Genomic DNA, 16,057 nt, shown 5'->3' on the forward strand with positions numbered 1-16,057 from the left:
TCGGTGTAATGTGACTGTGGTAATCTACAAGGGGAGAACACTATAATAAGACTGCAGACTTGAGGTAGAGAAAAAACAAATTCTATATATATGCTGAACAGCACTGAAGAGAAGCACAGGCAGGTTGTGTTACCTTTTAATGGTGTTCACTTAATCTTACATTGTCCAGACCATTGTGTCAATTTCCATGGTTCATTGAATACGGCATGAAAACAGCTGCAGTGCCAGTGGTGATCGAAAAGCTGCCTTTATTGATGTAATAGCCTATCTATAGCTATAGAGCCACTGTGTGTGTGTGTGTGTGTGTGTGTGTGTGTGTGTGTGTGTGTGTGTGTGTGTGTGCGTGCGTGCGTGCGTGCGTGCGTGCGTGCGTGCGTGTGTGTGTGCGTGTGTGTGTTGAAAGGCTGTGCTGTATGACTATCCTTTTGGGGACCGAAAGTTGTAAGTAGGGTTGGAGAGGCTTTGTCGGTATTAGCCGAGAACACTATCTATCCCTGTTTCAATGTGCTAGACCCCTGGGAGAATGATCGCTGAGGTGGAGTGCAATACACCATCACCTACCAGTAGGGATGTGCCGAAAGCAAAATTCTTGGCCGAAACCGAATACCGAATATTGGAAACATTTTGCCGAAAACCGAATACCGAATAGCCGAATAATACATGTATATAATTTATTTTGTATTACTAATTTTTGCACCATTGCTGTACCTTTGTTGTAAAGCTACCTGATTATGGCAAAAGACATGATTATGGCAAAACCCAACTTAAATAATAATCACCATATGGTTCCATAAAACATTTATTTCTCACTTTTGAATGCACACATAACATATTTATTTTTGTGTAGAATTATTTATTTACTATTGTGTAGTAAATTTGTAATAAAAGACAAATTATGTCTCAAAATATTAACATTCCATATAGTTGAATTATTGCATCATAAAGAAATATCAATGTAATTATTGTTATATTATATATATATATATATATATAGAATATCCTATACATTATTCGGTAGTATTCGGTAGTATTCGGTATTCAGTATTCGGTAATATTCGGTATTTGGTATTCGGTACTATTCGGTAATAATTATTCGGCTGTAAAATCAAACCGAACCGAAACCGAATATGCGTTTTTTGGCACTATTCGGCCGAAAATATTCGGTGCCGAATATTCGGTCACATCACTACCTACCAGTAACTACCAAAATTTACCTTACATTTCTCTGGTACCAATGAGGGAAGGACATTTTCATGACAAAACAAACATTCAGCAAAAAATAACAGATCTACAAGCCTAATAATAATAGTCACCTACTTCCTCCCGAGGGGGAAATAACGGAAATTCAGTATTTTCAGCCCAACCCAGCTGATTCGCTGCCCACAAGGAGCATGTGAGCAATTAGGGGTTAAGAGTCTTGCTCAGGGATGCACAACAACATTGCTACCCTGGCCTGGAATCGAACCAGGGACAACCAGGGGCTCTGGTTCCCACTATTCAGCTATGCCACCACTAAATACAAAGTGTCAGAATGTGATATGTTGAGAGCAAAGACATTTGGTGTAGACTAGAGGGAAAACACACACGCACACGCACCCGCAAACACACACACGCACGCACGCACGCACGCACGCACGCACGCACGCACGCACGCACGCACGTACGCACGCACGCACGCACACACACACACACACACACACACACACACACACACACACACACACACACACACACACACACACACACACGTCTTTGCCATGGTCGATCTCATTTCTGCATAGACATTGGAGATTCTTGAGCTGAGTAATGCATTCACTTTGTCATGCTGATATTTTTCACAGCTTTAACCCAAACTCTTTCACAACCACTCGCACACACATGTGCATGCACCGCTTACACACTAGCGCACGCACGCACGCGGCATGCACACCCGCACGCATGCACGCACGCACGCACCCACACACACACTTTCTTCCCCTCTGACCCTCTGTCCTACTCAATATGTGCAGCAGCAATTCAGAGCTTTGTCAAAACCAATGTTGGCACAAAGAGCGACTGAGGCAACAGCGTTATCTCCTGACGTCTAATCTGGCTAATTAAGGGCATCACTGGGAGGAAGGTGCTACTATTCTCTTCTCATCCTGCTCTGGGGCACCTCAGTCTGAGCCACTGACCTGCAGGCACACACACAATAGCAAACAAAAAACACCCACACAGTCTGACTCTATGGAACGGGTTCCACCTGTTTGTCTCGGTATCGTGACTATCGACCCAATGCTCTGTGTGCCTTGCTCTCACTTACCGCTAAAGCAGTGGTTCTCAACCTTTAATGGATCAGGGCCTGCTTGAAAATCTTGAAAGTGCTCACAGCCCACCCATCTGATCCACTTAACACGGCAGCCAGCTTGTTAAGTGGTCAGATAGGTGGCCGTGTGTACATTATCCCACTCACAGCATGTTTATTTGTGTTCTGGCTTGGATCAATGGAACTAATATTAAGTTCATATTATTTTTGTAGTAGTTGTAAATGAAAAAATACCACAACATTTGTTTACGCTATTCTTTAATATAATGTTATATTATCATTACAATCTTAGTGTTTTACCAATATATTGCAGGCCCACCAAGGTCACCAAGAGGGGCCCGGGCCACAATGCGACGTTTTCATCACAGGCCTCCAAATATTAACTGTTGCCCCAAAGTCTTCTGTTTATATTCCAGGAAGCCTGACCAGTGTTGTTTACTTTTACGCAGAAGAATGAATGCAGGCATCAATGGGCCCAATAGTTTCCTCTCAATCCAGTGGGCATTTCAAAATAATAGTGGTGCGGTGGCAGGCCCCCCTCCCCCCGGGCTTTGCCTATAGCTACGCGCCGAGGCCCGGCCCACAGGGTGAGAACCACTGCTCTAATTATACCATATTGTCAATACCTCCATGTTCATTTAAACCTGCAATACATAACTTGTATGTCTATATTTACTGTATATACATTTGAACCCGGTTCAAGTATGCCAGCTTGGCCAAGGGAGATATTGAGCTTATATTATGGCAGTACATGTCTCACTAGCCAGCTCAGTGGCCTGAGTGTTCGCTCTAGACTGGGAGGTCGGGGTTCGATCCCCAGCCGGGTCATACCAAAGACTGTGAAAATGGGACCCAATGCCTCCCTGCTTGGCACTCAGGTACTACTACTACTACTACTACTGATTATCGAGCGTGGCACGGCTGTGGCTCACCGCTCCAAGAGATGGGTCAAATGCTGAGAACAAATCTTGAATACAGCAATGTATGTGACAAATAGTAGGACTTTAACCTTAAACTAGAACAGTAGATGCGCTAGTTATATTGCAGCACACTCTCCATCTGTAACAAATATGAAAAATCGTCCATGGCCAGACACTTCAATGCTGTGGGTCACGATGTCTGCACTCTCAGGTTTCAGGGGATTGAGGTGGTTAACCCCTTGAAGAGAGAGGGCGATAGGGACGAAGGTTTACTCCAGAGGGCGGCATAGTGGTTTCACACACTACTGACCGAACACCCTAAGGGTCTTAATGAGGAGCTTCTACTGACCTGCTTTTTGTAAATGATATAGTCGGTCATAATGGGGTCTTTCAATTGGCATAATACAAAAAAGTGAAGTTCATTAAATAACACCTAAGAATAATGGTATGAAAATGTCCATATAGAGGCATTTCAATAGTGTGGTTTTTCCAAATGGCCTCCTTCTTATATTTCTTATTTATATTACTTCTTTATATTACTACTTTTTATATTTATGGAATTATCTATTAAATCTCACAAGTCACTGGGCTGTCAGGTCCACTAACCTTTCAGGCACCTTAGGTCCTCACTCAGTGGCTGCCTTGTTGTGTATAGAGTTGACTCTGTGTGATTCTAAAATGTGGTATTGTATTTTGTAAATTTTTATTGCGTTACTATTCACATAGTATTTGTCTTAGCTTGGTACCTTAAATAAATATATTACTTAATTGTTAGGCGATTACATGGTGGCAGCCGTTTCTAATTGATTGTAACACGTCCTATTTATACCTCAGTCACAACGCTGAGGAAGACCAATCCGGTCGAAACGCGTATGTTGTTCTCTGTCCAGAAAGGTAAATAAACCATGTGAAAAGGATATTCCTTGTGTGCTGGCTACTTCTTCACTGTTTCATATCAGCACACTCTACCTTACAGATTGGTTAACATATACTTTTATATTAATTAAAATATGTTACAGATTGCAGCTTTAATAATGTAAAACCTGGTGCAAATGGCTGTAGGTTCCATTTGGGTCATACTGTCAAATGAGGACAAAATAGACAAATGAGGGCTCAGTCCCTCACAGAGGTTTTAAACATATAAAAAGGATTCTTCAAGCTCGCCTTATCAGCAGATGTAGCGCTCGATTACAAAAAGCCCATAATTCCACCTAACACTTCAACCTCCTCCTCCTCTCCTCTCTCTCTCTCTCTCTCTCTCTCTCTCTCTCTCTCTCTCTCCCTTCCTCCCTCCACCTTACCCCATAACTCTGACAGAAAAGATGTAGAGACAAGGGATACCTAATTTGTCTAGTGCCCCTAGTCACTGAGTAATCAGTTACACAGTCTAATTACACAGGGGTTCCCAAAGATGTCCATGTCAAGGACACCCAAATAGACATAATATATATTCTGTCTGCAGCACCCTATTGAGAAATGGGTAAAACAGGACAATAGAGAAAATAGATACTGTACATACAAGTTCACAATTTTGTGAGCTTGTAGATCTGCTATTTAAACTGGTACAACAATCTTATAAATTGAATTTTTAACTAACCCGGGCACCATCCGACCAATTGACCTTACATGTAAACATGATGTGTGTGTGCGGCCAGCAAGGACCAGTATCTCTGTCTATAACGCCTGACACTGTGGTTCCCCTGACACATCACTCTTGACATCACACTCTGACTTCACTGTGCAGGGGAACCAAACTAATAGAATCCCTTTTATGCCCATACATGGAGATCCCTGATGTCCTCAATATTAAGCCCATATCTAACAGGACTTCATATCTGAATGCCCATAAGCCTATATGGAGGCCACATCGGCCACATAAGACAGCCCATATTTGTGTGGCTGGTTCTACAGACAGGGATCTCCATGTATGGGCATAAAAGGGATTGTATGTATGATGTCAGATGTCATAGAAGTCATAGGACTTTCACAACGAATAACTTGAGTAAGCATGTTTCGGCTCTCATAGCATATCTCCATATACAGTACATGTATCTCCATATACTGTATGGGTACCAGGGGTCTTCATATATGGGTAACTGGTCCGATATACATCACTGGCCAGATGGTGCGACCTTGCCCTTTATTGCTTGTCGCCCTGAGGCGTCTTACTAGTATAGTACCAGCGGGTACCACACTAGGTACTCTGACAACGGGTACACAACGATAACTCTGACAACAAGTACAACAAGAAAGGTGCAATTCTGGGACATTACAAGTGTGGTTGCACTGACACGAGTCGCGAGGAATCCGCTGACAAACTAAAAGGCCCCAGCATGACATTCTACAGTGCCAGACGAAACTATAGTATCTGCACAGGCTTATGGAATTAATACATATTGACATCTTGAGCTGTTTCCTTCCCCAATATGGGAGGATACTGATGACAAAAAGATTAAAAAGAGAGAAGTAACTAAGATACAGAAGTGGTCAACTTTATCATCAACTTCACGTTGAAATGTGTAGATCATATCTCACACCAGGCCTGGCATTTCATCATTTTACAGGCAAGGCACTTGACATTTGATGTTTGTCAGGCTTATGTCAGCTTTTGAGAACACACGCCAAATGCCAGAGCAGCAAGGCCAAAAAAAAAACTAGAAATGCACTCTGTTGAGATGCCAACTTGCGTCTTGTGCACAAGAAGGCCATGTATGGCCTACTTCTGTGCAAGCAGAGCATGCCATGAGGTGCACTCACATAAAAAAATAAAAAATAAAAAAATAAAATAAACGTATATATTATGACTAATGTCTAGTACAACTACTGTTCTAAATGCTGAGACTACCTGGTACAACTGCTAGTCTAAATCCTCTTTGGGATTGAAGTAGAGACGTCATGAGGTACTCTCACCACTTGGTGATGCCAATGACATCACCACTGGCATCACCAAGAATACTGGTCCCTCATTGCCTGTTAATGATGACGTTGCCAGAGATGCTGGTCCCTGATTGGGCTACGGTCTTAAACAAGAGAGGACACACACCGACGTACTGTGCATACATACATACATACATACATACATACATACATACATACATACATACATACATACATACATACATACATATTACATACATACATACATACATACCCAGACGATCGCAGTACTTGCGCTCTCTGCTTGCGCAAGTAACAAGGACTTAAGGAAGTTAACAAAAAACATGTTCCCTTTTGCTGGTTCTCTGACCTAGAACAATAAATGCATAAACGGGCGGTGGCATGCAGTATGTGAAAAGAAAACAAAATAGTGGTACTTATGTGGCCTACTGGCAGCTTGTGCAAATACAGTAGGTTTGGCGCTGATCAGTGCAGTGGTTTGCAAGATAAGCTCCAGATAGACAGACACACAGACCTCTCATGGACAGGGTCGGCCGTTTTCGCTAGTTACCATTATATCCAGTCAGGAGAGAGAACTCCACATCATATGGTATATCCACATGATTTATCAGATTACATTTTATTGTGTTTCAATTCCAATTTTGTCTGCTCAATTATTTTGTTTAATCACGTCCGATTTCACTTGTTTATCCAGTATCTGGTAAGAGATCTCTCCCCTGATTGAATGAAATTGGTATCCTGACCTCAAAACGCGTTGTTTCTGTTAAAGAGATGTTGAGATGAGGAGACCCCTGGCCTTGATACTGAAGAAACACTCTACAGCCTAGTAATGATTGCTATCAGAATTTAGAACACTTATTGTAACACACTTACACCCCCTTCAATATAACTCTAATGAATATTGCAGTGCAGTGTAGTTGGCCATTTAAAATGTAAATTAGACCTGTTGTACACATGGGCCAATATGGATAGATATAGAATTACACATGTGCTTGTATGCAGTATGCACACCTGCGAAGTGTGAGCGCATGCACACACATGCAAATGCTCGCTATCTCTCTCTTTCTCTCTCTCTCTCTCTCTCTCTGACACACACACACACACACACACACACACACACACACACACACACACACACACACACACACACACACGCACAAACGCACACACGCACACATGCAGGCACACACAGGCACTCAAACACACACACACACACACACACACACACTCACCGGTTGCTCCTCTTCTCTCTGCCTGCACATCGCAGTGCCCACGGCGATGCCTTTCTCTCTCTCTCTCTCTCTCTCTCTTCCTCTTGCCCTTCGTTCCAACCTCTCACTTTCTATTCACCACCCGCTCTTCACCTCGCCGTTTGGATAATCCAGTGTTCGACCAGAGTGGAAAAGGTCTTGTAAATGTAGAAAACACTATGAATAATTGAGGAATGTTTAGATTGGATAGGGTAACAGGGGGGTTTCAGCGTCAAACTGTGGTGGTGGTCGATTTGCGCAGGATGGTTTTCTGTGGCTTGACCGACGGCGGATTAGGAGGCACACACGGCGGAGGGACGTTCACCGTCGGGGGCGGAAAACTGTGGCTGACAGAGAGGCCGCCGTTCTCCATCAGGAGTTCATGAGGAAGCATGTGAGGAGGCGAGGAGGAGTTCGAGGAAGAGCAGCAGTGCATGGGGCTGAGCCTCAGGTCACTCATCTCGGCCTGCAAGTGGAGATCTGTGTCGTCCACGTCGTACTGGAGGTTGCAGTCCGGACAGTACCCATGATACTGAACCTTCTCACTGAAACGCACTCTCTCTCGCTCCCGCGGCTCTCTGCCGGGCCCCTTTGGGCATTTGTTTGTTTTGTGGCGGAGCAGCGGCATGGGCCTGGGCAACGTGGGCACGAGGCCTGGTTCAGAGAACCTGCCGTCGTTGGACATGCAGAACAGCTCTCTGCTCGGTTTGACCGGGAAAACGCCGTTCCTCAACAGGGCCCCGTTGGCCTTGGATAGATTCCCTGATAGCACTAATGTGGGATGAGGCAGATTCTTTGTGTTGTGTTCATCAGTCTTCAGAGGGGTGAGTCTGGGCGGCGGCAAGGGCGGGTGGGCTTTCTTGAGCACGGTCAACACCGCCGGGAGGCTGACGGGGACAGGGGCTATGGGGGCAGCCGGCAGCCGGAAGATGTAGTCGTCGTGGCACATCTTCATCTTCATCTCGAAGCTGGAGGCGGTGGTGGTGGTGGTGGTGGTGGAACTAGAGCTGGAGTTGAGCGTGTCTGTCTTGGAGCTGTCCGTCAGGCCGTCTTCCTCCAGTTGCAGGTCGCAGGTCAGGGTATCGATGTCGTGCACAACCTGGGGGTGGGCGATATGGAAAAATACAATATCACAATATTTTCCCAAGCTGTATCACGATACACAATCTTATCACAGTTATTTTTCATGTTGTTTTTTTTATGGTTATTTTTCAAGTTACAGTTCAAGGTAACAAAGGAGTAACAGACCATTTAGACCAGTGGTCCAGGGACTCTCTGGGTTCCTTTTGGGAGGTATAAATTGACCCTTACAAGTATGTAACTCTGACAGTATACAAATGAAACCAAATGGACCCGTAAGGGTCCATTTGGTTTCATTTGTATACTGTCAGAGTTAAGGCGAGACCTTTACATTTTAAAGTTTGAGAACTACTGATTTAGACAAATGCAGGTATAAATGCAGAATCTCTGTATTAACAATTCAACAGGATTTTTTATAAGGCTCCCTCGTTGTATCACGATATATACGATATCTCTGAAAAGGCATATCGTGGAGACATTGTATCGTCTCAACGATATTTATCACCATATCGCTCACCCCTAGCACAACCTGGGGACAGGAAGAGGAAGTGCCACTCTGACAGGTAAGAGGACAGGATGGATGATTCAGAGTTACCCATAAGTTACACACTGAAAGAATGCAGGAGAAGGAAATAGCCCACCATGAGACAACCTGAACATGTTGCCAACTCAGCATCGCTGTGACAGTGATTACTTGGGAGAAAAAAAAAATAAGAATCGCTGTGGCACCTGAGAATATGTCTGAGAACAATACATGATCCAAAAAATAGCAGATCTATAAGATAGTAAGGTCGTAGATCGTCAACCTTCGGTGTGGGACGCTGCCATACGATTGAGTTCAAATCGGGGCAACATATGATCCGGTTCTCTCCTTAAGCGTCTAGTGACTCACCTGTATCAACATGTGCAAAAGACACACATTTACTCAAGAGATTGATTTATGAGGTTAAAGATTGATTGAGATATCACTATGACAACGTGACCAGGGAGAGGGGAAATATCAGCAGGATTTATGACAACAGCCATGAGTACGCCAGTCTGACTGAAGTGATAAACTCCCACAATCCCTGCACCATCAGAACAAAGATAAATAACACCACCAGCCAGCAGTGATAATCCTGTGAGTCCAGTAACAAAGAATGTAAAGCCGATGAAATGAGCAATGGTCTGGGATATAACAAAAGGTAGATGGTCCAGTTATAAAATAAATAGGTCGCTTCTGTCTAACATTGGGCAAAAGCTTGAAAAAACAAAACAAAAAAAACAAACAAAGACAACAGCTAAAAGGCAACAACAGCAAAAGGTTCATATTTTCTGAACCCAACCAGTGTGAGGCCAGAGAAAAGTAAATACAGAGAGAAAAGTCAGAAGACAAAATGTATAGAATGACAACCAACCGAACCAGAAGGAGGAAAATTATCCAATTCCTTTTTGGTATCAAGTCCAGATGGAGTCTCCATAAGGTAGAGATGAGTAATACAGCAAAACAATACATTTCAGAAGAAGTGCGCGCGCGTGTGTGTGTGTGTGTGTGTGTGTGTGTGTGTGTGTGTGTGTGTGTGTGTGTGTGTGTGTGTGTGTGTGTGTGTGTGTGTGCTTGCATGTGTGATGGGATTACTCTATGTGGGTATGTGATTATGTATGCACAACAATGTGGGTATGTGCTTGTGTATGCACAACAGTCTACATCCTCAGTGTTACTTTAACTCTGAGAGAGGAGAGTAGGGCACACAGCCACACTGCATACAGTATGTATATACACACCAATGCATGCTCTACACATGCACTGAGCATGTTGCAAGAAAACATGTCATCTCATAGACTACATGATTCATGGTTGATTACATCTGATTCAATAAGCCTGTACCAGTCTAAAAGGCCACCCTAGGACAGCTTTAAAAACACAACCCACATAAAGTACAGAAATGTTTGTAAGCAAGTGGCCTTCGGCTATTCACTTCTCTAACACAAGTGATCACATCTCATCCACTCCACATTATGAGCAGGCATCACTAGGAAAATAAGAAAATAGCAACGAAAATAGCTGGAGGGTGTAGGGATTGAACTGACATGTTTTCGTAAGGAATTTAGCCTCGGGGACAACAAACAGTAGTTTTAGTTGGAAAATCAACAACGATTACACCCCCTTCACACACACGCGTGCGCACGCACGTACGCACGCACACACGCACGCACGCACGCACACACACACACACACACACACACATACACACACACACACACACACACACTGTTACGGGAACGGCATAATTTATTGTGACTCCTTTAACATTATATGGATGTACAAGGGCAAAGATAATCCTGAGTCAAGTCTCAGGAAATCAGGATTATTTTGCCTGGACTCTGGGAGGGAAAGATAAGGTACTTTACACTGAGCCAGCTATTCTTAAAGCACATAGTGAACGGTGTCTTGGGAATGTAGTTATTTTCATAATCACACGTGTATTGGTTGGTTAATGTACCAAGTGTACAGCAGTGAGAATGCAGTTAATTAATTAGAATGTAGGGGTTGGACAAGGGGACCACCTTAATGGTTAAGACTGGAAGATTGGGGGGGAGAGAGAGCGAGAGAGCGAGAGAGAGAGAGAGAGAGAGAGAGAGAGAGAGAGAGAGAGAGAGAGAGACAGACAGACAGACAGACAGACAGACAGACAGACAGACAGACAGACAGACAGACAGACAGACAGACAGACAGACAGACAGACAGACAGACAGACACACACACACACACACACACACACACACACACACACACACACACAGAGAGAGAGAGGGAGAGAGAGAGAGAGAGAGAGAGAGAGAGAGAGAGAGAGAGAGAGAGAGAGAGAAATTTGTCAATGGGGTGTTATTGGATCAAAATTCTCCATGCTGTCTTTAAGGATGATTTACATACACACACACACACACACACACACACACACTATATGCGTGTGCACACACACACACACACACACGCACACGCACGCGCACGCGCACACGCACACGCACACACACACACACACACACACACACACACACACAACACACACACACACACACAGAATTAATACCAGTGTGTGCCCCATGCTGTAGATTGGGCAGACTGACTGTGGGTGTGCCAAGCATCTGGGATGGGGCTGCCCTCAGCACCAGGCTCCCATCCATCCCTGTCTGAGGTACCAGATAAGTGTATTTCAAATGGATTATATCCCAACACTGGCTTTGATTACAATACTGCCCCAAGGTATGTAGTGTGTGTGTGTGTGTGTGTGTGTGTGTGTGTGTGTGTGTGTGTGTGTGTGTGTGTGTGTGTGTGTGTGTGTGTGTGTGTGTGTGTGTGTGTGTGTGTGTGTGTGTGAGTGTGTGTGTACATGATTTTCCTGCAAGCGAAAACAAAAGAAAGGCACACACCACATGAAAGAAATATTGAAAGAAATGCCCTCTTATTCTCTGTTGCCTCCGGTGCTTGTTGTGAGATGTTGTAATACAGTATAAAACAGACAAAGAGGGCACAGAGTTGAGTTATAGGTAAAACACAGACAGTTGAGTGAAACCTCATTCATAATTTGTTGCATAAACGAACACTTTACAACATGGGTCTTCAACAGGGGTCCGGGACCCCTAGGGTGTCCTTAGAGTTACTACAGGGGGGGGCCGCCAAATCCTTGTGTGATAATTATTTTAAATTAACAACTTGAACCCTTGCATCCCTATTCTGAGGAGAACTTAAGCCAAAAATAGCAGATCTACAAGCTCTCAACGCCTCGCAGTGCGAGGCGTTGAGAGCTTGTAGAGTGGCTATTTTTCCAATAGGTTTGGTGTAGAGGTAAAAAAGAGTAGACCAAGTACATAGTGAAAGGTCAAGTTTGCAAAATATCGACTGATGACAGTGCTGTCAAAAAAGTCTATGAATCTGTATCTATGAAGTTGATGAAAATCTCCATCACACATTTATACACTATGTAGAGGGGGTCCCTGCTTCATCTCTCTCTCTCAGCTAAGGGGTCTTTGGCCTGAAAACGTTGAAGACCCCTGCTTTACAAGTAACACATCACGTCATGTTTTTTTAGTTGACATAATGACAAAGTATAAATGATAGGCGTGAAGCAGACAGGGAGAACTTGCAGACAGATGTTGTGTACCCACATCCCATCCATAATGTAGGACTCACATGGCTGCTGTGGGCAATAGGGTTCTATTAGGATGATGAGGCTTTCATGTTAGGGTGAGAGGTTCAGCACAGCAAAGCCGGATGCTCGCTACTTGGCCGACGGAGAAACATAAACATAAAATCAGGTTAAGTTGAAGCCCACTGTGCTCTGGTGACAGGGGGGGAACACCGGGGACTGTCTGTGATTGACACCAAAGGAAGAAAACGCAGTGTCTAAAGCAACCGGCTGCACAAGTGCATATGGATGAAAAACTGGAAAGAAATTGTTTCTCTTGGATCTATTTAAAAATGCTATGTGTGCCGTCTGAGAGCAATTGGAGTGCCATGATATTTTAACAAGGTGTCTGGAGACTGGAGAGAGAAAGAAAGAGTGAGAGAGATAAAGAGAAAGAGAGGGAGAGAACATGAGAGCAAGATGCATAAGACAGAGATAGAGAAAATACAGTATGGGAAACAGAAAGGAGATTGAAAGAGAGGGGATGGAGGTGTGTGTGTGTGTGTGTGTGTGTGTGTGTGTGTGTGTGTGTGTGTGTGTGTGTGGGGGGGTATAATTTGGCAGGAGACTATTGTCAGCAGTCAGCATTAAGATGATGAAATGCAATGCAAAGCGCTGTCCTGGATTAACCAACTCCACCATTAACTATTAATCGTGATATTGCTTTTCTTCTTACTTTAATTAAAGCCTGCATGTCGGCAGGCATGTGACATGTCCCAAGAGTCTCTCATATCGGCGACAGTGATCACACAAATATGAGCGACGGGGGAGGAGCTTGCCATGTTGTGTGTGCGTCAGCGCGCGCGCGCGTGCAAGTGAATATGCTTTTGTGTGCGTGCGTGCGCTGTCATTTCAGGCCCCAGCGGGGCTATATGACAGCCGTCCATGGCGCTCTCATGACAAAATGTGCTTTGAAATGACCAGCATGGCCTATGGAACAACGACACACCATCCATCCCACACATGAAACACTTTTTAAAGGCAGACAAAAGTGGCACCTATTTGTTTACCTCTTTGAGTTCCTTGGCCACATCCTTAAGGTCTCCAAGAATGGTTTCCAAATTTTCCACGATTGTCTTGATCTCCCTCTTCACTTGTACTTTGGAGACGGTAACCCCTTCGGCTTCTGCATTTGGTGTCCCTGACATTCTTCAGTTTGTGGCCACGGATTCTGTTTCGTCAAGGATCTCAATCAAATCCTTTGGCTCCTCCGCACACAGTGGTGCCACTTTGCCAGAAGAAGACAGTGCATTTTCACTCTCCTGTTCTCCCGTTCACTTTCCTCCTCCTCACACCACACCAGCCTACATCACGCTACGATGTAGCGGAGCGCGGAGACAGCTGTTTCCCGACCACTACGCCTGCGCAATAGACCGAATCAAAAATAATCTTAGGAAATTGTTACATTGCACTGTCGGCGAAGCGGTGTTTCTCCCTCTGCCGTTACCTTTCTCCGCGTTCCTGTTCAAAAGCAAAACCTGACGTGGCAGAAATACACGTCGAAAGAGCTCCAAATTCACCATTATTATGCAGATGGAAAGGAAATTATGATGAGGAGGAAGAAATATGAACAACATGTGAAATAGAAAGGAGAAAACAAGCACGGACGGACATCCAAATCGTTTTTCTGTCGGTCGTTACTGTACTGTGATGCATCTTCCCAGACATCTTAAATTGTAAAATAATCCCATTCACAAAATGTTTAGACCTGTGGTCCAGCGAGGGCAGACCCCGACAGCAGTCAGATCCACTTCAGGGACACTTTCCCCCAGAAAATAACCCGTCAATTTCATCCCGCCTCCATCGCAGCCTCCTTGGAGTGTGTCTGCTCTGCTAGTGTCAGGGCGGGCGGACTGCTTGCTCTCTCTCTCTCTCTCTCTCTCTCTCTCTCTCTCTCTCTCTCTCTCTCTCAAGTCTCACACTAGCTCTCTCTCTCTCTCTCTCTCTCTCTCTCTCTCTCTCTCTCTCTCTCTCTCTCTCTCAAGTCTCACACTAGCTCTCTCTCTCTCTCTCTCTCTCTCACTATCTCTCTCTCTCTCTCTCTCTCTCTCTCTCTCTCTCTCTCTCTCTCTCTCTCTCTCTCTCTCTCTCTCTTGCTTGCTGCATGGATGTAGGCTTTGCTGTCACGCTCTCTGTATGGCTCTAGCCTGTAGAAAAAGGCTCAGTTGTCATTTCATGTCACAGGTCACCACTGCAGAGGTAGGTAGCCTAGTTGTTTTAACTTTATAGTCAGCCCATCAGTGAACTAGTGCATTTTGAACTGAATGAGATGGGTAGACATCAGAGAAGAAAGCCTAACCCTGACCCCTTTGACCCTGCACAAAAACAATCTCCATCCCTGGACCTGGGTCTTCGGTGGAGCACTGGAGCTTTAATGTGACCATCTCTTGAGGACCTCTCACCTCTTGTGAGGCCACACAACTGTGTTCTTGTCTGATCCTTTGATCTTTTGTCTTTCAGTATTAAATGATGATGTAAAGTCCAGCAAAGTTCTGACCATTTGTTGCAGTGTAAGAGAGAGTATCAAAACCTCCAGCTCATGTCTGTCTGTCTGTCTGTCTGTCTGTCTGTCTGTCTGTCTGTCTGTCCGTCCATCAGTCTGTCTGTCTGTCACTCACACCTCATGCTCTTCTGACGGAAAAATGCCCTGTTAGGGGAACCACACTAATACAATCCCTTTTATGCCCATATATGGAGATCTGTGATGTCATCAATATAAACCTATATCTGGGAATGCCCATATATGGACATATTGTGTCAGTCTCATCATGTTGTCTATGACGTCAAACATCTATGATGTCAGATGTCAGTCATCTCCACATTTGGGAAAATATGGACACATTTTGTCCAACTTTACTGTAAACAACCACCAGGTCTGTGCATTTTTTGGTCAAAGTTCTTCTTCTTCTTTCGTGTATCTTCGTCATATGTCCAGCTCAGTGTTGGAAAGCCACGCCCTCGTCTCTGGTCCCACTTGGAAGAGGCCGGCCTCTGAAGGAGGTCTGTACAGAGGACAGGTGGTGATTATGTGCTCTGCAGTCTGCTCGGGTTCTCCACACTCGCATACTGCACTGTCTGCCAGGCCCCATTTCTTCATGGGTGTTTTGAAGCGGCCAACCCCAGTGCGAAGGCGGTTCAGCAGGGTCCACTGCCGGCGTGGTAGGTGTTCTCCTTCGACTCCATCTCCCGGGTCTAGGATGTGATGGTGCATACTTGTAGGCTCAGCCGACTCCCATTCCCGCCTCCAGGCAGTTGCCAGCCATGTTCTTGCAGACATGTCCTCAGGGATGGAACCAAGCATCTCTTGAGCTGACCTGTTGTAGGGGTGGCGGGACTTCAGTCTGCTTGGGGGCACTGCCTTTGTTGTTGTTTCATGCAAGATATGCCAGTCATGTTTTTGGGCTTTCCTTGCGAGTGTGAGGGTAGCGGCCTCTCGTC

At 44.8% G+C, this 16,057-nt stretch overlaps 2 protein-coding genes across 2 annotated transcripts in view; one reads left to right on the forward strand and one right to left on the reverse strand.

Annotated features, from left to right (window-relative positions):
* The window catches only part of hsd17b4 (hydroxysteroid (17-beta) dehydrogenase 4), a 148,283-nt gene that overhangs the window by 86,933 nt on the left and 45,293 nt on the right, over positions 1-16,057 (forward strand). The gene's annotated exons all lie outside the window — the stretch shown is intronic.
* On the reverse strand, positions 7,606-13,767 carry prr16 (proline rich 16; the record flags this gene model as incomplete). Its single annotated transcript, XM_080738402.1, has 2 exons — positions 7,606-8,472; positions 13,630-13,767. The coding sequence occupies 2 exons, from the start codon at positions 13,765-13,767 to the stop codon at positions 7,606-7,608; spliced, it is 1,005 nt and encodes a 334-aa protein (XP_080594528.1).

This window comes from Nannobrachium achirus (assembly GCF_963921795.1).
Source record: "Nannobrachium achirus genome assembly, chromosome: 12".
NCBI lineage: Eukaryota > Metazoa > Chordata > Actinopteri > Myctophiformes > Myctophidae > Nannobrachium > Nannobrachium achirus.